At 47.8% G+C, this 22,066-nt stretch overlaps 1 protein-coding gene and 1 long non-coding RNA gene across 10 annotated transcripts in view; both read right to left on the bottom strand.

The window, feature by feature from the left end:
• Positions 1-6,462: 6,462 nt before the first annotated feature.
• On the bottom strand, positions 6,463-11,393 carry LOC135523342 (uncharacterized). The gene is made up of 2 exons (XR_010452819.1): positions 8,663-11,393; positions 6,463-8,630 (listed from the first exon to the last, which is right to left on the bottom strand). It is a non-coding gene; the product is annotated as an uncharacterized LOC135523342 (long non-coding RNA).
• Positions 11,394-15,843: 4,450 nt separating this feature from the next.
• Positions 15,844-22,066, bottom strand: part of LOC135523341 (kelch domain-containing protein 3-like) — a 154,592-nt gene continuing 148,369 nt past the window's right edge. For all 9 annotated transcript variants that reach the window (XM_064949951.1, XM_064949959.1, XM_064949960.1 and 6 more), the window contains one exon: positions 15,844-18,608. In XM_064949951.1, the coding sequence (XP_064806023.1) occupies positions 18,542-18,608 (67 nt within the window). In that variant the 3' untranslated portion in view covers positions 15,844-18,541. The remainder of the gene's footprint in view (positions 18,609-22,066) is intronic.

The raw sequence follows: 22,066 nt of genomic DNA, 5'->3' as shown, positions 1-22,066 counted from the left end.
TTTCTGTTATCTGGCGTAGCTTTCTATAATTCCTCCGGATATTTTGGAGGAATTGCTGAACATGGCATCAATGTAAACCGAGATTTGTGGATATAAAAATGCATATTATCGAACAAAACATAAATGTACTGTGTAACATGTCATATGACTGTCATCTGATGAAGATTTTCAAGAGATTAGTGATTCATTTTATTTCTAATCCTGCTTTTGTGATTTTATCTTTGGCTGGAAAAAATGGCTACGTTTTTTCTTTGGTTTGGTGGTGGTCTAACATAAATATATGTTGTGTTTTCGCTGTAAAACATTTTAAAAATATGACATGAGGTATTGGACTTGTTAATGTGTGAAAGTTAAATATTTCAAAATAATATTTTTGAATTCCCTGCGCCACCTTTTCAGCTGAACAGGGGGTGGTGGAGTTCCCCAGGGGGACACGTCTGGCACTGCAGGATTTGAGTCCCTGGCGGCGTAGTGTGTTACTCATGGTAGGCTTTGTTACTTTGGTCCCAGCTCTCTGCAGGTCATTCACTAGGTCCCCACGTGTGGTTCTGGGATTTTTGCTCACCGTTCTTGTGATCATTTTGACCCCACGGGGTGAGATCTTGCGTGGAGCCCCAGATCGAGGGAGATTATCAGTGGTCTTGTATGTCTTCCATTAATAATTAATAATTGCTCCCACAGTTGATTTCTTCAAACCAAGCTGCTTACTTATTGCAGATTCAGTCTTCCCAGCCTGGTGCAGGTCTACAATTTTGTTTCTGGTGTCCTTTGACAGCTCTTTGGTCTTGGCCATAGTGGAGTTTGGAGTGTGACTGTTTGAGGCTGTGGACAGGTGTCTTTTATACTGATAACAAGTTCAAACAGGTGCCATTAATACAGGTAACGAGTGGAGGACAGAGGAGCCTCTTAAAGAAGTTACAGGTCTGTGAGAGCCAGAAATCTTGCTTGTTTGTAGGTGACCAAATACTTATTTTCCACCATAATTTGCAAATAAATTCATTAAAAATCCTACAATGTGATTTTCTGGATTTTTTTTCTCATTTTGTCTGTCATAGTTGAAGTGTACCTATGATGAAAATTACAGGCCTCTCAATCTTTTTAAGTGGGAGAACTAAATACTTTTTTGCCCCACTGTATCGAGCTGTGAATCATCCTCTATTGTCCAGAACATCTTTTACTCCTTTGTAACAGTTGTGGGATACGCACATACACCCACACACTCATACACACTCAACCCTTTCCCCCACACAACCATAGGCTCACATTCCCAACGGTTTCACCATCCCAGAGCCAAACTCAAGAAAGGTCCTGATTTACAAATGCATATACAGTTGCAACTGTATGAGAAGGTCTGCAAGACCTTGCAGATAAAATGGGCAGAAATGGAGAGATTTTATTAACCATTGTCACGTCCTAGACGATGGAGGTCAAATGTACACCTTTTCCCTTAAACACCCACAACACGGTCCCCCGTATCGACCATATTCCCAAGCATCTCCATGCAATCAGACTTTTGATTTTGTGCCACCAGGGTCACAATAATATACCCCCTCTCTGACTGTCCAAGTGTGACCCCCTCCCCATGGGTTACTGCAGCTAGTGTTGCCAGCACTGCCACTGCCTGGGTGGGGGCACCCCACCGGAATTCCCACCGGCTAGGGACAAGGTCATCAAGGTTCTCATTAGCAGCTTTGAGAATTTCCTTGTATAATATGCTCTCCCTTTAGGGGGCTTTGGCTTTGCAGGACCAACCCTGCCAAGCAGGCTAAGAATCTTGAGTGGGCAGTGCTGCTCTTGGTCTCTTGACTGCATTTTGGCTGCATACAGACTGCTTACAGCGGGCCCATAAAACAGTTAGGGACTTCTCCTTAGTGTCTGGGTCATTCAGGTGGGTGTCTAGGGTAAAGGGTTGTGTACCGTACCATTAATATAGGATCATAAATAAATAAGATATCATTTATTTAAAAAATGTATTTCCCCATGATAGGACAATAAATAAATTAAATATATAATTCATCATAAAAATTATATCCATTATCTGAACAATATTGAAAGCTCTCTCCAACCCTGCTCACAGAAATATATTGGTTCTAGGATATGGAACTGTTCGAGGAATGTATTTCCTCTTTGAACTCTAGGGGCAGTATTTCATTTTTGGATAAAAAAACGTTCCCGTTTTAAACAAGATATTTTGTCACATAAAGATGCTCGACTATGCATATAATTGACAGCTTTGGAAAGAAAACACTCTGACGTTTCCAAAACTACAAATATATTATCTGTGAGTGCCACAGAACTGATGCTACAGGCGAAACCAAGATGAAACTTCAAACAGGAAATGAGCAAAATTTTTGAAGCGCTGTTTTCCAATGTCTCCTTATATGGCTGTGAATGCGCAAGGAGAGAGCCCACAATTTCTGCCGTTTCCCCAAGGTGTCTGCAGCATTGTGACGTATTTGTAGGCATATCATTGGAAGATTGACCATAAGAGACCACATTTACCAGGTGTCCGCCCGGTGTCCTGCGTCGAAATTGGTGCGTAAACCTCAGCTGCAAGTATTTTTCCATTTAATTCAGAGAAGAAAGCAGACTTCCACGAACGATATATCAATTAAGAGATATGTGAAAAACACCTTGAGAATTGATTCTAAACAATGTTTACCATGTTTCAGTCGATAGTTAATTTGGAAAAAAGTTCGGCGTTTTGGTGACTGAATTTTTGTTTTTTGTGGTAGCCAAAAGTGATGTACAAAACGGAGCGATTTCTCCTACACAAAGAATCTTTCACGAAAAACTGAACATTTGCTATCTAACTGACAGTCTCCTCATTGAAAACATCCGAAGTTCTTCAAAGGTAAATTATTTTATTTGAATGCTTTTCTGGTTTTTGTGAAAATGTTGCCCGCTAAATGCTACGCTAGCTATCAATACTCTTACACAAATGCTTGTTTTGCTATGGTTGAAAAGTATATTTTGAAAATCTGAGATGACAGTGTTGTTAAGAAAAGGCTAAGCCTGAGATAGCATATTTATTTCATTTAATTTGCGATTTTCATAAATAGTTAACGTTACGTTATGCTAATGAGCTTGAGGCTATTACTGGATACAGGTTTTTTTCGTAGCCAAAGTGAACAAAATGGAGCGTTTTGTCCTACACAAATAATATTTTTGAAAAACTGAACATTTGCCATCGAACTGAGAGTCTCCTCATTGAAAACATCTGAAGTTCTTCAAAGGTAAATGATTTTATTTGAATGCTTTTCTTGTTTTTGTGAAAATGTTGCTGGCTGAATTCTAGGCTTATAGCTATGCTAGCTATCAATACTCTTACACAAATGCTTGTTTAGCTATGGTTGAAAAGCATATTTTGAAAATCTGAGATGACAGTGTTGTTAACAAAAGTCTAAGCTTGAGAGCAAATATATTTATTTCATTTGCGATTTTCGTTATGCTAATGAGCTTGAGGCTATAAATAGGATCCTGGATCCGGGATTGCTCGTCGCATAAAGTTAACCGATTCAATTAAATCACTGTCCGTTTCTAAGAATTTGTAAGATACTTATTTGCATAAAATGGACAGAGACCAGTCTTAAAATTAATCAGTAGCATAATATTTTCGATAACTCTGGTCATAATACTATGTACATTAGTTTATATACCTCACATTTTGTCCAATAGCATTTTAGATGCATTTTAGATGTTCCTCCTCTTCCCCGACAAAGGCAAAGCAGCTTCAAAAGTCCATTCCAATCCCCTAACGCACTTACACACAATATCTGGATTATCTCCTGAAGTCTCAGTTTATTACCACTTAGCAGAGAATTCCAGTCCCCCCAGATACAGAAAACCTAGAGGGGCTCTCCCTGTCCTCTTATCTCCACAGAGTTATAGCTGGGTCGGTTCAAACATAGGTTAATGACCCTCTTTGCTTACTTTAGACACACACACATACATTCCTTCTTCCACACTGGTTATCATTTCCAATTACCCCCTGTCCATGCTACATAACCTCTTTTCTTAGGAACTAACATTATTAATCAGATATTGTAAAACAGGGTAGAGTTGAATTAGTTATAGTTCTATTTAAATGTACACATTTTTCATAAAATTCCTAAAAGCAACCATTTCATTTCTCACTCAACGGCACACTTTCCCAAACATAACAAATAAAATAAAAACTAAACACACACCACGCCATCCACACATACTGTGCCTTCTGCTTACTGAGTTTTTATCTTCACCATGTTGAATTAGTGCTTTTGTGTTCCAATTAGTTATTTGTGAAGATAGACCGAAAAGCTATATTTTTTGTTGTATTATTATCATTCCCGGTGGTGTCACGCCCTGACCTTAGTTATCTTTGTTTTCTTTATTATTTTGGTTAGGTCAGGGTGTGACGAGGGTGGTATGTGTAGTTTTTGTATTGTCTAGGGTTTTTTGTATGACTAGGTGTTTATACGTCTATGGTTGCCTAGATTGGTTCCCAATCAGAAGCAGCTGTTTATCGTTGCCTCTGATTGGGGACCATATTTAGGTAGCCATATTCCTTGGGTATTTTGTGGGTTATTGTCTATGTGTAGTTGCATGTCAGCACTAGTTGTTGATAGCTTCACGTTCGTTTTGTTGTTTGTTAGTTTGTTTAAGTGTTCTTCGTTGTAATAAAATAATGTATTCCAATCACGCTGCGCCTTGTTCTCCTCGTTACGACGAACGTGACAGAATGACAGCGTGAAAAGGAGGAACAGCGCTTAATGGGGAGATGGACCTGGGAGGAGATATTAGATGGAGCAGGACCCTGGACACAGCCGGGGGAGCATCGCCGTCCTAAGGAGGAGTTAGAGGCAGCGAAAGCGGACCGGCGATACTACGAGGAGAAATACAGGAGAATAGAGGAACAGCGAAGATATGAAGGTACATGGCTAGCACGGAAGCCCGAGAGGCAGCCCCAAGATTTTGTTTTTGAGGGGAGGGGGGGGGGGCACACGAGGAGATTGGCTGAGTCAGGTAGGAGACCTGAGCCAACTCCTCGTGCTGACCGAGGGGGGCGTGTAACTGGTCAGGCACCGTGTTATGCAGAGATGCGCACGGTGTCTCCAGTGCGCTATTCTAGCCCGGTGCACTCTATTCCAGCTCCTCGCAATTGCCGGGCTGGAATGGGCATCCAGCCAGGATGTATTGAGCCAGCTCTATGTTCTGGATCTCCAATGCATCTCCACGGTCCAGTGTATCCTGTGCCTCCTCCCCGCACTCGCCCTGAGGTGCGTGTCACCAGCGCACCTCCAGGGTCCAGTACGCCCTGTTCCTCCTCCCCATACTCGCCCTGAGGTGCGTGTCACCAGCCCGGGACCACCAGTGCCGGCACCACACACCAGGCCTACTGTGCGTGACGGCAGTCCAGAGCGTCCGGCTACAGTACCCAGTCCAGAGCGTCCGGCGACAGTACCCAGTCCAGAGCTTTCGTCGAGAGTTCACAGACGGAACCTCCTCCAACGACGGGCCACAGTCCGGAATCTCCAACGACGGGCTACAGTACGGAACCTCCAACGATGGGCCACAGTCCGGAATCTCCAATGACGGGCCACAGTCCGGAACCTCCAATGACGGGCCACAGTCCGGAACCTCCAACGACGGGCCACAGTCCGGAACCTCCAACGACGGGCCACAGTCCGGAACCTCCAACGACGGGCCACAGTCCGGAACCTCCAACGACGGGCCACAGTCTGGAACCTCCAACGACGGGCCACAGTCTGGAACCTCCAACGACGGGCCACAGTCCGGAAACTCTAACGACGGACCACAGTCCGGAATCTTCAGCGTCGGCCCCCAGCCCAGGGTCTCTAGCGACGGTCCCCAGTTCGGGTCAGGGTGTGACGAGGGTGGTATGTGTAGTTTTTGTATTGTCAAGTTTTTTTTGTATATCTAGGTGTTCATATGTCTATGGTTGCCTGGATTGGTTCCCAATCAGAGGCAGATGTTTATTGTTGTCTCTGATTGGGGACCATATTTCGGTAGCCATATTCCTTGGGTATTTTGTGGGTTATTATCTATGTGTAGTTAAATGTCAGCACTAGTTGTTTATAGCTTCACGTTCATTTTGTTAATTTGTTTTAATAAAAGAAGAATGTATTCCAATCACGCTGCACCTTGGTCTCCTCGTTACGACGAATGTGACGGGGTGAAAATATTTAATTGTCTGTGTCTGTAGAAGAGTCACGTTTTCGTTTTGAAATCGGTTCCCCTGTCTTACCCTACGTCATGTTTGGGTGTGTTGGATCCTGTATTTTACATTATATCCATTACCATATATATGATTGAATATTATCTGCTGTGGGCTTGTGTGGATGTATGTATGTGTTATGCAACATAGCTGACTTGAAACATTGTTAAAAGTATCAGGGCCATGGGACTTTCTCATGATGGAAAAATACAGAGAAGCATGAAGACAGGAACTGTTCAAATTAGTTGGGAGGGGGGCACATTCAGAGCGGGGTGTTGCGAGAACAAGCGGTCTTTTGTTAGATAACAGGAGCCAGGTGCGAGATAACGGTATGGAGCATGAGAACCTGGATGTTCTTCACAAGCAAGTTACATCTATCAACAGAAGCGCCAAGAGGCGGGGACCCGCCTGAGCGCCTGCAATAGGCTGGACAAGTTTAAACCACGCCCAGTCTCTACTGTGATAGGCCAACAGACAGGTCGGAACTCTCTATCACAGTATAAAGAATACTGTTTTACATACGTCTTGTCAGTTCTCTGTTCTGCCCTGCGTGGTATTACAGTGAGCCCGTATATACGAAAGTTGCATTTGCCATTTATTACTTAGCTAATAAAAAATACATAGTATAAAATCGGTGACTCATTGTTATATTTATCCTGAGCCCAGATTCGAATTTACGCAACTCTAACAGGTGTTGCTTGTCTTCGTAATATTTGTCGATAAATGTCTCTAGTCTTAAGATTTGTTTTGTGTTGTTATCCAGATTGAAGGTCATCACCCACCAGATTGTGTAGTGCTAATTTTTTTGTCTAACTTGCCGGTATTGAATATTACGTTTTTATCTTTGTTCAGTCCGCCATTACACCTGTCTCAGTCCCCCTCCAAAGAATGCATCTTTATTTGTGTTTGAGTGAGCGCAAACATTCAACAACAATGAAAGATTCCCTGTCTTAGGTCAGTTAGGATCAACACTTTAGTGTAAGAATGTGAAATGTCAGAATAATCGAAGATTATTTTTATTAATTTCATCACATTCCCAGTGGGTCAGAAGTTTACATACACTCAATTAGTATTTAGTAGCATTGCCTTTAAATGGTTTAATTTGGGTCAAACGTTTCGGGTAGCCTTCCACAAGCTTCCCACAATAAGTTGGGTGAATTCTGGCCATTCCTCCTGATAGAGCTGGTGTAACTGAGTCAGGTTTGTAGGCCTCCTTGCTCACACACGCTTTCTCAGTTCTGCCCAAAACTTTCCTATAGGGTTGAGGTCAGGGCTTTGTGATGGCCACTCCAATTACTTTGTTGTCCTTAAGCCATTTTGCCACAACTTCTGAAGTATGCTTGGGGTCATTGTCCATTTGGAAGACCCATTTGGGATGGTGTTCTTTGGCTTGCAAGCCTCCCCCTTTTTCCTCCAAACATAACGATGGTCATTATGGCCAAACAGTTCTATTTTTGTTTCATCAGACATTTCTCCAAAAAGAACCATCTTTGTCCCCATGTGCAGTTGCAAACCGTAATCTGGCTATTTTACGGCGGTTTTGGAGCAGTGGCTTCTTCCTTGCCGAGCGGCCTTTCAAGTTATGTCGATATAGGACTCTTATTTGACTTGGGATTGATTTGCACTTTTTGCACCAAAGAATGTTCATATCTGAGAAGAAAGAACACGTCTCCTTCCTGAGAGGTATAACGGCTGCGTGGTCCCATGGTGTTTATACCTGCGTACTATTGCTTGTACAGATGAATTTGGTACCTTCAGGCGTTTGGAAATTTCTCCCAAGGATGAACCAGGCTTTTGAAGGTCTCAAATATTTTTCTGAGGTCTTGTCTGATTTCTGTTGATTTTCCAATGTCAAGCAAAGAGGCACTGAGTTTGAAGGTAGGCCTTGTAATATATCCACAGGTACACCTCCAATTGACTCAAATTATGTCAATTAGCCCATCAGAAGCTTCTGAAGTCATGACATCATTTTCTGGAATTTTACAAGCTGTTTAAAGGCACAGTCAACTTAGTGTATGTAAACTTCTGACCCACTGGAATTGTGATACAGTGAATTATAGGTGAAATAATCTGTCTGTAATCAATTGTTGGAAAAATGACCGGTGTCACGCACAAAGTAGATCTAACCGACTTGCCAAAACTATAGTTTGTGAACAAGAAATGTGTGGAGTGGTTGAAAAATGAGTTTTAATGACTCCAACCTAAGTGTAATGTAAACTTCAGACTTCAACTCTATATCAATAACCTTACTGCTGGGTCTTCTACCATACTAATCTATATCAATAACCTTCCTGCTGGGTCTTCTACCATACTAATCTATATCAATAACCTTCCTGCTGGGTCTTCTACCATACTAATCTATATCAATAACCTTACTGCTGAGTCTTCTACCATACTAATCTATATCAATAACCTTAAGTCTTCTACCATACTAATCTATATAACCTTACTGCTGAGTCTTCTACCATACTAATCTATATCAATAACCTTACTGCTGAGTCTTCTACCACACTAATCTATATCAATAACCTTACTGCTGAGTCTTCCACCATACTAATCTATATCAATAACCTTCCTGCTGAGTCTTCTACCATACTAATCTATATCAATAACCTTACTGCTGGGTCTTCCACCACACTAATCTATATCAATAACCTTACTGCTGAGTCTTCTACCATACTAATCTATATCAATAACCTTGTTGCTGTGTCTTCTACCATACTAATCTATATCAATAACCTTACTGCTGAGTCTTCTACCATAACATACAAATCTATATCAATACCTTGTTACTGTGTCTTCTACCATTCCATACTAATCTATATCCTTGTTGCTGTCTTCTACCAATCCATACTAATCTATATCAATAACCTTACTGCTGAGTCTTCTACCATACTAATCTATAACAATAACCTTGTTGCTGTGTCTTCTACCATACTAATCTATATCAATAACCCTACTGCTGAGTCTTCTACCATACTAATCTATAACAATAACATTGTTGCTGTGTCTTCTACCATTCCATACTAATCTATATCCTTGTTGCTGTCTTCTACCAATCAATACTAAGCTAAATCAATAACCTTACTGCTGGGTCTTATACCATACTAATCTATATCAATAACCTTGTTGCTGTGTCTTCTACCATTACATACTAAACTATATCAATAACCTTACTGCTTTGTCTTCTACTGTACTTCTCATTCTCTTTGTTGATGACATCAATTAGATTTTATAACACAATCATTTTGATTCACTAATTAATTAAGCTAACACAGGCATTGCCAAATGTTCTGAATGGTTCCAAATACACAATTCATCTTTAAATATAAAAAAATCCTACGTTATTGTATTCAATAGTAAGAATAAGAAATATTGTTAAAGAGCCAGAATCTCAATTGGTGTGAATGAAACGGAACAAGTCACATCCACTAGATTCCAGGGAGTTTTAATAGATGACAAGTTACCCTGGAAAGATCACATTCCGTCTGCAGTAAAGTGATGAAATGTGTTGATATCAGATATATGAGTGGTTTGGTTCGTCAGGCTTCCTAACTCATATAACTAACCCATATCTCTATACTGGAGCTTCAGTTACCCATATCTCTATACTGGAGCTTCAGTTACCCATATCTCTATACTGGAGCTTCAGTTACCCATATCTCTATACTGGAGCTTCAGTTACCCATATCTCTAAACTGGAGCTTCAGTTACCCATATCTCTATACTGGAGCTTCAGTTACCCATATCTCATTTACTGTAATATTGTCTGGGCCAGTAGATATGCCTTCTACCTACACAAATTACTCATCATACAAAAGAAATGTGCATGACTAGACACCTACTCTAATTACCTGGCTCCATCTGCAGCTTTGTTTAAGAAACTCAATATCTTGTCTATTTACAACATTAATGTGCACCAATTATGCACTTTCATCTACATATACTCATACCTCAAAGACAGTTGACCTAAACCCTTCAATGGATTCTTCCAGGTTCATTATAAAATTAATCTATATAACGTTCACCCTCCCCACTGTCACACCTCATTTAATCAATTCTCTTTCAGATACAGAGGTACTCTGGAATTCTTATCTTCACATTGCCAAAACATCATCATCCCTCAATAACGTCAAGTTAAGACTGGAGGTCAGCTTGATGAACCAAACTACTCAGTAAACCCTTCCATATAGCCCAACTCTCACATTTAAACAAAACAAAAATATGTATTTATTTGTTTAATGATTACTGATTAATTTATACATTCATAATTAGTAGGTTTTGTTATCTGTTTAAACAAACCTTTGTCTACATCTGTATTGTATATTGTTTTTGGAGGTGTTGTTTTTAAATCAGCCCTTCCAACCTGCACAACATTTATTATTGATTTGATCTGTATTGTTGTCTGTCACTTGTTTTCTTTGGTATAAATAAATGAAACCAAAATAAGTAGGGTATAAGGTGGTCAGGTAGGGTGGAGGGTGGTCAGGTAGGGTGGAGGGTGGTCAGGTAGGGTGGAGGGTGGTCATGTAGGGTATAAGGTGGTCAGGTAGGGTGGAGGGTGGTCAGGTAAGGTGGAGGGTAGTCAGGTAGGGTTTAGGGTGGTCAGGTAGAGTATAAGGTGGTCAGGTAGGGTGGAGGGTGGTCAGGTAAGGTGGAGGGTGGTCAGATAGGGTATAAGGTGATCAGGTAGCGTGGTTAGGTAGGGTATAAGGTGGTCAGGTAGGGTGCAGGGTAGTCAGGCGGGGTGGTCAGATAGGGTGGAGGGTGGTCAGGTAGGGTGGAGGGTAGTCAGGAAGGGTATAGGGTGGTCAGGTAGGGTGGAGGGTGGTCAGGTAGGGTGGAGGGTGGTCAGGTAGGGTGGAGGGTAGCCAGGTAGGGTATAGGGTAGTCAGGCAGGGTGGAGGGGAGTCAGGTAGGGTATAGGGTGGTCAGGTAGGGTGGAGGGTGGTCAGGTAGGGTGGAGGTTAGTCAGGTAGGGTATAGGGTGGTCAGGTAGGGTGGAGGGTGGTCAGGTAGGGTATAGGGTGGTCAGGTAGGGTGGAGGGTGGTCAGGTAGGGTGGAGGGTAGTCAGGTAGGGTATAGGGTAGTCAGGCAGGGTGGAGGGGAGTCAGGTAGGGTATAGGGTGGTCAGGGAGGGTGGAGGGTGGTGGAGGGTGGAGGGTGGTCAGGTAGGGTGGAGGGTGGTCAGGTAGGGTGGAGGGTGGTCAGGTAGGGTATAGGGTGGTCAGGTAGGGTGGAGGGTGGTCAGGTAGGGTATAGGGTGGTCAGGTAGGGTGGAGGGTGGAGGGGGTGGTCAGGTAGGGTATAGGGTAGTCAGGTAGGGTATAGGGTAGTCAGGCAGGGTGGAGGGGAGTCAGGTAGGGTGGAGGGGAGTCAGGTAGGGTATAGGGTAGTCAGGCAGGGTGGAGGGGAGTCAGGCAGGGTGGAGGGGAGTCAGGTAGGGTATAGGGTGGTCAGGTAGGGTGGAGGGTGGTCAGGTAGGGTGGAGGGTGGTCAGGTAGGGTATAGGGTGGTCAGGTAGGGTGGAGGGTGGTCAAGTAGGGTGGAGGGTGGTCAGGTAGGGTGGAGGGTGGTCAGGTAGGGTATAAGGTGGTCAGGTAGGGTGGAGGGTGGTCAGGTAGGGTGGAGGGTGGTCAGGTAGGGTGGAGGGTAGTCAGGTAGGGTATAGGGTAGTCAGGTAGGGTATAAGGTGGTCAGGTAGGGTGGAGGGTGGTCAGGTAGGGTATAAGGTGGTCAGGTACGGTGGTTAGGTAGGGTATAGGGTGGTCAAATAGCGTGGAGGGTGGTCAGGTAGGGTATAGGGTAGTCAGGCAAGGTGGAGGGTGGTCAGGTAGCGTGGAGGGTGGTCAGGTAGGGTGGAGGGTAGTCAGGAAGGGTATAGTGTGGTCAGGTAGGGTGGAGGATGGTCAGGTAGGGTGGAGGGTGGAGGGTAGTCAGGTAGGGTATAGGGTAGTCAGGCAGGGTGGAGGGGAGTCAGGTAGGGTGGAGGGGAGTCAGGTAGGGTATAGGGTGGTCAGGTAGGGTGGAGGGTGGTCAGGTAGGGTGGAGGTTAGTCAGGTAGGGTATAGGGTGGTCAGGTAGGGTGGAAGGAGGTCAGGTAGGGTGGAGGGTGGTCAGGTAGGGTGGAGGGTGGTCAGGTAGGGTATAAGGTGGTCAGGTACGGTGGTTAGGTAGGGTATAGGGTGGTCAAATAGCGTGGAGGGTGGTCAGGTAGGGTATAGGGTAGTCAGGCAAGGTGGAGGGTGGTCAGGTAGCGTGGAGGGTGGTCAGGTAGGGTGTAGGGTGGTCAGGTAGGGTGGAGGGTAGTCAGGTAGGGTATAGGGTGGTCAGGTAGGGTATAAGGTGGTCAGGTAGGGTATAAGGTGGTCAGGTAGGGTGGTCAGGTAGGGTCTAAGGTGGTCAGGTAGGGTATAAGGTTGTCAGGTAGGGTATACGGTGGTTAGGTACGGTATAGGGTGGTAAGGTAGGGTGCAGGGTAGTCAGGTAGGGTGGTCAGCTAGGGTGGAGGGTGGTCAGGTAGGCTGGAGGGCAGTCAGGAAGGGTATAGGGTGGTCAGGGAGGGTGGTCAGGTAGGTTGGAGGGAGGTCAGGTAGGGTGGAGGGTGGTCAAATAGGGTGGTCAGGTAGGGTGGAGGGTGGTCAGGTAGGGTGGAGGGTGGTCAGGTAGGGTGGAGGGTGGTCAAATAGGGTGGTCAGGTAGGGTGGAGGGTGGTCAGGTAGGGTGGAGGGTGGTCAAATAGGGTGGTCAGGTAGGGTATAGGGTAGTCAGGCAAGGTGGAGGGGAGTCAGGTAGGGTATAGGGTGGTCAAATAGGGTGGTCAGGTAGGGTGGAGAGTGGTCAGGTAGGATATAAGGTGGTTAGGTAGGGTTTAAGGTGGTCAGCTAGGGTGGAGGGTGGTCAGGTAGGGTATACGGTGGTGAGGTAAGGTGGAGGGTGGTCAGGTAGGGTATAAGGTGGTCAGGTAGGATGGAGGGTGGTCAGGTAGGGTGGAGGGTGGTCAGGTAGGGTGGTCAGGTAGGGTATCAGGTGGTCAGGTAGGGTGGAGGGTTGTCAGGTAGGGTGGAGGGTAAGGTGGAGGATGGTCAGATAGGGTATAAAGTGATCAGGTAGGGTGGTTAGGTAGGGTATAGGGTGGTCAGGAAGGGTGCAGGGTAGTCAGGTAGGGTGTACAGCTAGGGTGGAGCGTAGTCAGGTAGGGTATAGGGTGGTCAGGTAGGGTATAGGGTGGTCAGGTAGGATATAAGGTGGTAAGGTAGGGTGGTTAGGTTGGGTATAGGGTGGTCAGGAAGGGTGCAGGGTAGTCAGGTAGGGTGGTCAGCTAGGGTGGAGGGTGGTCAGCTAGGGTGGAGGGTGGTCAGGTAGGGTGGAGGTTAGTCAGGTAGGGTATAGGGTGGTCAGGGAGGGTGGTCAGGTAGGGTGGAGGGAGGTCAGGTTGGGTATAAGGTGGTCAGGTAGGGTGGTCAGGTAGGGTATAGGGTGGTCAAATAGCGTGGAGGGTGGTCAGGTAGGGTATAGGGTGGTCAGGTAGGGTGGAGGGTGGTCAGGTAGGGTGGAGGGTGGTCAGGTAGGGTGGAGTGTGGTCAGGTAGGGTGGAGGGTAGTCAGGTAGGGTATAGGGTGGTCAGGTAGGGTATAGGGTGGTCAGGTAGGATATAAGGTGGTCAGGTAGGGTAGTTAGGTTGGGTATAAGGTGGTCAGCTAGGGTGGAGGGTGGTCAGGTAGAGTGGAGGGTGGTCAGGTAGGGTATAAGGTGGTCAGGTAGGGTGGAGGGTAGTCAGGTAGGGTGTAGGGTGGTCAGGTAGGGTATCAGGTGGTCAGTTAGGGTGGAGGGCAGTCAGGTAGGGTGGAGGGTAAGGTGGAGGGTGGTCAGATAGGGTATAATGTAATCAGGTAGGGTGGTTAGGTAGGGTATAGGGTGGTCAGGTAGGGTGCAGGGTAGTCAGGTAGGGTATAAGGTGGTCAGGTAGGGTGGTTAGGTTGGGTATAGGGTGGTCAAATAGCGTGGCGGGTGGTCAGGTAGGGTATAGGGTAGTCAGGCAAGGTGGAGGGGAGTCAGGTAGGGTATAGGGTGGTCAAATAGGGTGGTCAGGTAGGGTGGAGGGTGGTCAGGTAGGGTGGAGGGTGGTCAAATAGGGTGGTCAGGTATGTTGGAGGGTGGTCAGGTAGGGTATAGGGTAGTCATGTAGGGTATAGGGTGGTCAGGTAGGATAGTTAGGTAGGGTATAAGATGGTCAGCTAGGGTGGAGGGTGGTCAGGTAGGGTATAAGGTTGTCAGGTAGGGTATACGGTGGTCAGGTAGGGTGGTCAGGTAGGGTATAAGGTGGTCAGGTCGGACGAAGGGTGGTCAGGTAGGGTGGAGGGTGGTCAGGTAGGGTGGAGTGTGGTCAGGTAGGGTGGAGGGTGGTCAGGTAGGGTGGAGGGTAGTCAGGTAGGGTATAGGGTGGTCAGGTAGGGTATAGGGTGGTCAGGTAGGATATAAGGTGGTCAGGTAGGGTAGTTAGGTTGGATATAAGGTGGTCAGCTAGGGTGGAGGGTGGTCAGGTAGGGTGGAGGGTGGTCAGGTAGGGTATAAGGTGGTCAGGTAGGGTGGTCAGGTAGGGTATAGGGTGGTCAAATAGCGTGGAGGTGGTCAGATAGGGTATAAAGTGATCAGGTAGAATGGTTAGGTAGGGTATAGGGTGGTCAGGTAGGGTGCAGGGTAGTCAGGTAGGGTGGTCAGGTAGGGTGGAGGGTAGTCTGGGAGGGTGGTCAAGTAGGGTGGATGGAGGTCAGGTAGGGTGGTCAGGTAGGGTGGAGGGTGGTCAGGTAGGGTATAAGGTGGTCAGGTAGGGTGGTCAGGTAGGGTATAGGGTGGTCAAATAGCGTGGAGGGTGGTCAGGTAGGGTATAGGGTAGTCGGGCAAGGTGGAGGGGAGTCAGGTAGCGTGGAGGGTGGTCAGGTAGGGTGTAGGGTGGTCAGGTAGGGTGGAGGGTAGTCAGGTAGGGTATAGGGTGGTCAGGTAGGGTATAAGGTGGTCAGGTAGGGTATAAGGTGGTCAGGTAGGGTGGAGGGTGGTCAGGTAGGGTATAAGGTGGTCAGGTAGGGTGGTCAGGTAGGGTATAGGGTGGTCAAATAGCGTGGAGGGTGGTCAGGTAGGGTATAGGGTAGTCGGGCAAGGTGGAGGGGAGTCAGGTAGGGTGGAGGGTGTTCAGGTAGGGTGGAGGGTGGTCAGGTAGGGTGGAGGGTAGTCAGGTAGGGTGGAGGGTGGTCAGGTAGGATATAAGGTTGTCAGGTAGGGTGGTTAGGTAGGGTATAAGGTGGTCAGCTAGGGTGGAGGGTGGTCAGGTAGGGTATAAGGTTGTCAGGTAGGGTATAAGGTGGTCAGGTAGGATGGAGGGTGGTCAGGTAGGGTGGAGGGTGGTCAGGTAGGGTGTAGGGTGGTCAGGTAGGGTATCGGGTGGTCAGGTAGGGTGGAGGGTAGTCAGGTAGGGTGGAGGGTAGTCAGGTAGGGTGGAGGGTAAGGTGGAGGGTGGTCAGATAGGGTATAAAGTGATCAGGTAGGGTGGTCAGCTAGGGTGGAGGGTGGTCAGGTAGGGTGGAGGGTAGTCAGGGAGGGTGGTCAGGTCGGGTGGATGGAGGTCAGGTAGGGTGGTCAGGTAGGGTGGAGGGTGGTCAGGTACTGTATAAGGTGGTCAGGTAGGGTGGTTAGGTAGGGTATAGGGTGGCCAAATAGCGTGGAGGATGGCCAGGTAGGGTATAGGGTAGTCAGGCAAGGTGGAGGGGAGTCAGGTAGGGTGGAGGGTGGTCAGGTTGGGTGGAGGGTGGTCAGGTAGAGTGGGTGGGTGGTCAGGTAGGGTATAGGGTAGTCAGGTAGGTTGGAGGGTGGTCAGGTAGGGTGGAGGGTGGTCAGGTAGGGTGGAGTCTGGTCAAGTAGGGTGGAGGGTGGTCAGGTAGGGTGGAGGGTGGTCGGGTAGGGTATAGGGTAGTCAGGTAGGTTGGAGGGTGGTCAGGTAGGTTGGAGGGTGGTCAAGTAGGGTGGAGGGTGGTCAGGTAGGGTGGAGGATGACCTGCCCAAGCTCAACTCTCTGTTTTTGTATATCTGCAGTACATTTCTACTCTGGCTTTAGTCCTCATCCATTGGCCATTTGGGTTAGCATGAAACCAAACTATATTTGGCACAGAAAAATAAACAGGAACATAATACAATATCCCACCTCCTTGGCTTTGGGCAGGGGCTGAAGGTATGCATGTTGATTAGTTGGGGCTGAAGGTATGCATGTTGATCAGTTGGGGCTGAAGGTATGCATGTTGATCAGTAGGGCTGAAGGTATGCATGTTGATCAGTAGGGCTGAAGGTATGCATGTTGATCAGTAGGGCTGAAGGTATGCATGTTGATCAGTAGGGGCTGAAGGTACACATGTTGATCAGTAGGGCTGAAGGTACGCATGTTGATCAGTAGGGGCTGAAGGTATGCATGTTGATCAGTAGGGCTGAAGGTATGCATGTTGATCAGCAGGGGCTGAAGGTATGCATTTTGATCAGTAGGGGCTGAAGTTATGCATGTTGATCAGTAGGGCTGAAGGTATGCATGTTGATCAGTAGGGCTGAAGGTATACATGTTGATCAGTAGGGCTGAAGGTATACATGTTGATCAGTAGGGCTGAAGGTATGCATGTTGATCAGTAGGGGTGAAGGTATGCATGTTGATAAGTAGGGGCTGAAGGTATGCATGTTGATCAGCAGGGGCTGAAGGTATGCATGTTGATCAGAAGGGCTGAAGGTATGTATGTTGATCAGCAGGGAAGCACCTATGGGTTAATCCAATCGCTGTTCTTCTGCCTGGGCTAAAATAGATGGCTAATGTCAGGAAGGTGTAGGACAGGTGTTTCTAGTATAGTACGATTGTACCCTAGTATTGAAGTAGTATAGTATACTAGTAGTACAGTAGCCGAGTAGTACAGTAGTATATTACTACAGTACCCTGTACTACTAGGGTACTATCATTCTATACTACTACTAGGATACTGTGGTACTACACTACTACTGCACTACTTGGGTACTCAAGTAGTATAATACTATAGTACCCCAGTAGTGTAACAGTATACCACAGTAGTATTATAGTACCCTAGTAGTATAGTACTATAGCACCCTAGTAGTATAGTACTATAGTACCCTAGCAGTGTAGTAGTAGTAGCCTAATACTACAGTACCCTAGTAGTATAGCAGTAGTATATTACAATAGTACCCAGTAGTATAGTATCCTAGTAGCAGTATCGTGCTGTAGTAATATAGAATAGTACTATAGTACTGTCCTCTACACCCAATGTTGTATTCTAGGTTTGTTCAACAGGCAGGCTCCATGTGGTGGGTCCAAAATCTTCACCTGTTGCACGAGTGACAGTTAAAGACTAACCAGGAGATGAATGGAACTTTTAACTTTGTTAAGCTTATTCTACCTTCTAGAGTCAGCTGTAAGCAGTGAGCAGCACAGCCGTATGGGGTTCTACGGTGGTTGGCTGTGACGGATGCATTCTAGAGGCATTCTCTCAGCTGATACAATGGGATGACACATATTTCACCTCCACAGAGAGAAGGGAGGTTAGTTATCCACTCAGGACATTTTGAGTTCAGAACTTCTGTCCCTTCCCTGATGAGCTGTTAAACAAAACCAATGGTGGAGGGGTGCCCCTTTAAATACATGGTCATCATGTAAACTAAATGTCAAAATGTCAGCATTCACTTCTGCAATTCTTTCAAGAAAGAGAAATCAGTGTTGAGTGGAGAATATGTTCTGCTTGTCGTAATACTGGTAAAACGATCAAGGTTATTCACATTGAGAAAGAGAGCAACACAAACCCAGATACTAATGCACCATTCACCCCCTCCTGATAGTGTCCAGGGAGGACAACAAGAGAAGCGAGAGAGAGCGATAGATAGATAGACAAACCAAGGAAGAAGAAAACTCCAATCCAGACCAGATCAAAATGTTACTGTAAAAACAGACAGGCAGACAGCCTCCAGGTCTTCAGGTCCAGTAGATTCAAACAGCCCTGGCAGGTAGAGAACCAGACCTCGGACAACCAGAAACATGGTTTTACAGACAGGACTTCAGAGAGTTAAGGTTCTGGTGGAGTCAGCCCTGATACTGCTGGAGCTAAGTGCAGTTGGTTAAGGCCAGACCGTAGGGTTCTCTGCCAGGTTCTAGTAGCGTCAAAGGCCAGCTCAGATGGTGGATCATCTTCTGGTACTATGACAGCCAGCTAGCTCTGGGTCAGTTCAGCCCTGGTGTTCTGGTACTGTGGTAGCTCTGGGTCAGTTCAGCCCTGGTGTTCTGGGTCAGTTTAGCCATGAGAGGAGAAGATAGGTCTGCTGATGTTACTGTTGGTGGTCATGGCGTTCAGCTCCCACCTAAAAAAGAGACAGTGACCGTTAGAGACACAGGCTGAGTGTCCTGCTGTGGGACTGAGGGTTAGGACCAGGGAGGGAGTTCAATAGGCTGAGGGTTAGGACCAGTGAGGAAGTACAATAGGCTGAGGGTACGGACCAGGGAAGGAGGTTGAAACATGAGAAGCAGAGAGCAGGCTGATGACGAATACGATACTAGAGGGGCTGAGGGCCAGGGAGGGAGTTCTATAGACTGAGGGTTGGGACCAGGGAGGGAGTTCAATAGGCTGAGGGTTGGGACCAGGGAGGGAGTTCTATAGGCTGAGGGTTGGGACCAGGGAGGGATATCTATAGGCTGAGGGTTAGGACCAGGGAGGGATATCTATAGGCTGAGGGTTAGGACCAGGGAGGGAGTTCAATAGGCTGAGGGTTGGGACCAGGGAGGGAGTTCTATAGGCTGAGGGTTAGGACCAGGGAGGGATATCTATAGGCTGAGGGTTAGGACCAGGGAGGGAGTTCAATAGGCTGAGGGTTGGGACCAGGGAGGGAGCTCAATAGGCTGAGGGTTAGGACCAGGGAGGGAGTTCTATAGGCTGAGGGTTGGGACCAGGGAGGGATATCTATAGGCTGAGGGTTAGGACCAGGGAGGGATATCTATAGGCTGAGGGTTAGGACCAGGGAGGGAGTTCTATAGGCTGAGGGTTAGGACCAGGGAGGGAGTTCTATAGGCTGAGGGTTGGGACCAGGGAGGGAGTTCAATAGGCTGAGGGTTGGGACCAGGGAGGGAGTTCAATAGGCTGAGGGTTAGGACCAGGGAGGGAGTTCTATAGGCTGAGGGTTGGGACCAGGGAGGGATATCTATAGGCTGAGGGTTAGGACCAGGGAGGGATATCTATAGGCTGAGGGTTAGGACCAGGGAGGGATATCTATAGGCTGAGGGTTAGGACCAGGGAGGGAGTTCTATAGGCTGAGGGTTAGGACCAGGGAGGGATATCTATAGGCTGAGGGTTAGGACCAGGGAGGGAATTCAATAGGCTGAGGGTTGGGACCAGGGAGGGAGTTCAATAGGCTGAGGGTTAGGACCAGGGAGGGATATCTATAGGCTGAGGGTTAGGACCAGGGAGGGAGTTCAATAGGCTGAGGGTTGGGACCAGGGAGGGAGTTCTATAGGCTGAGGGTTGGGACCAGGGAGGGAGTTCAATAGGCTGAGGGTTAGGACCAGGGAGGGAGTTCTATAGGCTGAGGGTTAGGACCAGGGAGGGATATCTATAGGCTGAGGGTTAAGACCAGGGAGGGAGTTCTATAGGCTGAGGGTTGGGACCAGGGAGGGAGTTCAATAGGCTGAGGGTTAGGACCAGGGAGGGAGTTCTATAGGCTGAGGGTTGGGACCAGGGAGGGAGTTCTATAGGCTGAGGGTTAGGACCAGGGAGGGAGTTCTATAGGCTGAGGGTTGGGACCAGGGAGGGAGTTCAATAGGCTGAGGGTTAGGACCAGGGAGGGAGTTCAATAGGCTGAGGGTTAGGACCAGGGAGGGATATCTATAGGCTGAGGGTTAGGACCAGGGAGGGATATCTATAGGCTGAGGGTTAGGACCAGGGAGGGAATTCTATAGGCTGAGGGTTGGGACCAGGGAGGGAGTTCTATAGGCTGAGGGTTGGGACCAGGGAGGGAGTTCTATAGGCTGAGGGTTGGGACCAGGGAGGGAGTTCTATAGGCTGAGGGTTGGGACCAGGGAGGGAGTTCTATAGGCTGAGGGTTGGGACCAGGGAGGAGTTCTATAGGCTGAGGGTTGGGACCAGGGAGGGAGTTCTATAGGCTGAGGGTTAGGACCAGGGAGGGAGTTCTATAGGCTGAGGGTTGGGACCAGGGAGGGAGTTCAATAGGCTGAGGGTTAGGACCAGGGAGGGAGTTCAATAGGCTGAGGGTTAGGACCAGGGAGGGAGTTCTATAGGCTGAGGGTTGGGACCAGGGAGGGAGTTCTATAGGCTGAGGGTTAGGACCAGGGAGGGAGTTCTATAGGCTGAGGGTTGGGACCAGGGAGGGAGTTCTATAGGCTGAGGGTTGGGACCAGGGAGGGAGTTCTATAGGCTGAGGGTTGGGACCAGGGAGGGAGTTCTATAGGCTGAGGGTTGGGACCAGGGAGGGATATCTATAGGCTGAGGGTTGGGACCAGGGAGGGATATCTATAGGCTGAGGGTTGGGACCAGGGAGGGATATCTATAGGCTGAGGGTTGGGACCAGGGAGGGAGGGATATCTATCGGCTGAGGGTTGGGACCAGGGAGGGATATCTATAGGCTGAGGGTTGGGACCAGGGAGGGATATCTATAGGCTGAGGGTTGGGACCAGGGAGGGATATCTATAGGCTGAGGGTTGGGACCAGGGAGGGATATCTATAGGCTGAGGGTTGGGACCAGGGAGGGATATCTATAGGCTGAGGGTTGGGACCAGGGAGGGATATCTATAGGCTGAGGGTTGGGACCAGGGAGGATATCTATAGGCTGAGGGATATCTATAGGCTGAGGGTTAGGACCAGGGAGGGATATCTATAGGCTGAGGGTTGGGACCAGGGAGGGAGTTCAATAGGCTGAGGGTTAGGACCAGGGAGGGAGTTCAATAGGCTGAGGGTTAGGACCAGGGAGGGATATCTATAGGCTGAGGGTTAGGACCAGGGAGGGATATCTATAGGCTGAGGGTTGGGACCAGGGAGGGAGTTCAATAGGCTGAGGGTTGGGACCAGGGAGGGATATCTATAGGCTGAGGGTTAGGACCAGGGAGGGATATCTATAGGCTGAGGGTTGGGACCAGGGAGGGAATTCAATAGGCTGAGGGTTGGGACCAGGGAGGGAGTTCTATAGGCTGAGGGTTGGGACCAGGGAGGGAATTCTATAGGCTGAGGGTTAGGACCAGGGAGGGAGTTCAATAGGCTGAGGGTTAGGACCAGGGAGGGATTTCAATAGGCTGAGGGTTAGGACCAGGGAGGGACATCTATAGGCTGAGGGTTAGGACCAGGGAGGGAGTTCTATAGGCTGAGGGTTAGGACCAGGGAGGGATATCTATAGGCTGAGGGTTAGGACCAGGGAGGGATATCTATAGGCTGAGGGTTAGGACCAGGGAGGGATATCTATAGGCTGAGGGTTAGGACCAGGGAGGGATATCTATAGGCTGAGGGTTGGGACCAGGGAGGGAGTTCAATAGGCTGAGGGTTGGGACCAGGGAGGGAGTTCTATAGGCTGAGGGTTGGGACCAGGGAGGGAGTTCTATAGGCTGAGGGTTGGGACCAGGGAGGGAGTTCAATAGGCTGAGGGTTGGGACCAGGGAGGGAGTTCAATAGGCTGAGGGTTGGGACCAGGGAGGGAGTTCTATAGGCTGAGGGTTGGGACCAGGGAGGGAGTTCTATAGGCTGAGGGTTAGGACCAGGGAGGGATATCTATAGGCTGAGGGTTAGGACCAGGGAGGGATATCTATAGGCTGAGGGTTGGGA

The sequence above is a fragment of the Oncorhynchus masou genome, chromosome 31 (genome assembly GCF_036934945.1).
Source record: "Oncorhynchus masou masou isolate Uvic2021 chromosome 31, UVic_Omas_1.1, whole genome shotgun sequence".
Classification (NCBI taxonomy): domain Eukaryota; kingdom Metazoa; phylum Chordata; class Actinopteri; order Salmoniformes; family Salmonidae; genus Oncorhynchus; species Oncorhynchus masou.
The sequence above is the reverse complement of the archived record's forward strand: the minus strand, read 5'-3'. Positions and strand labels throughout refer to the sequence as shown.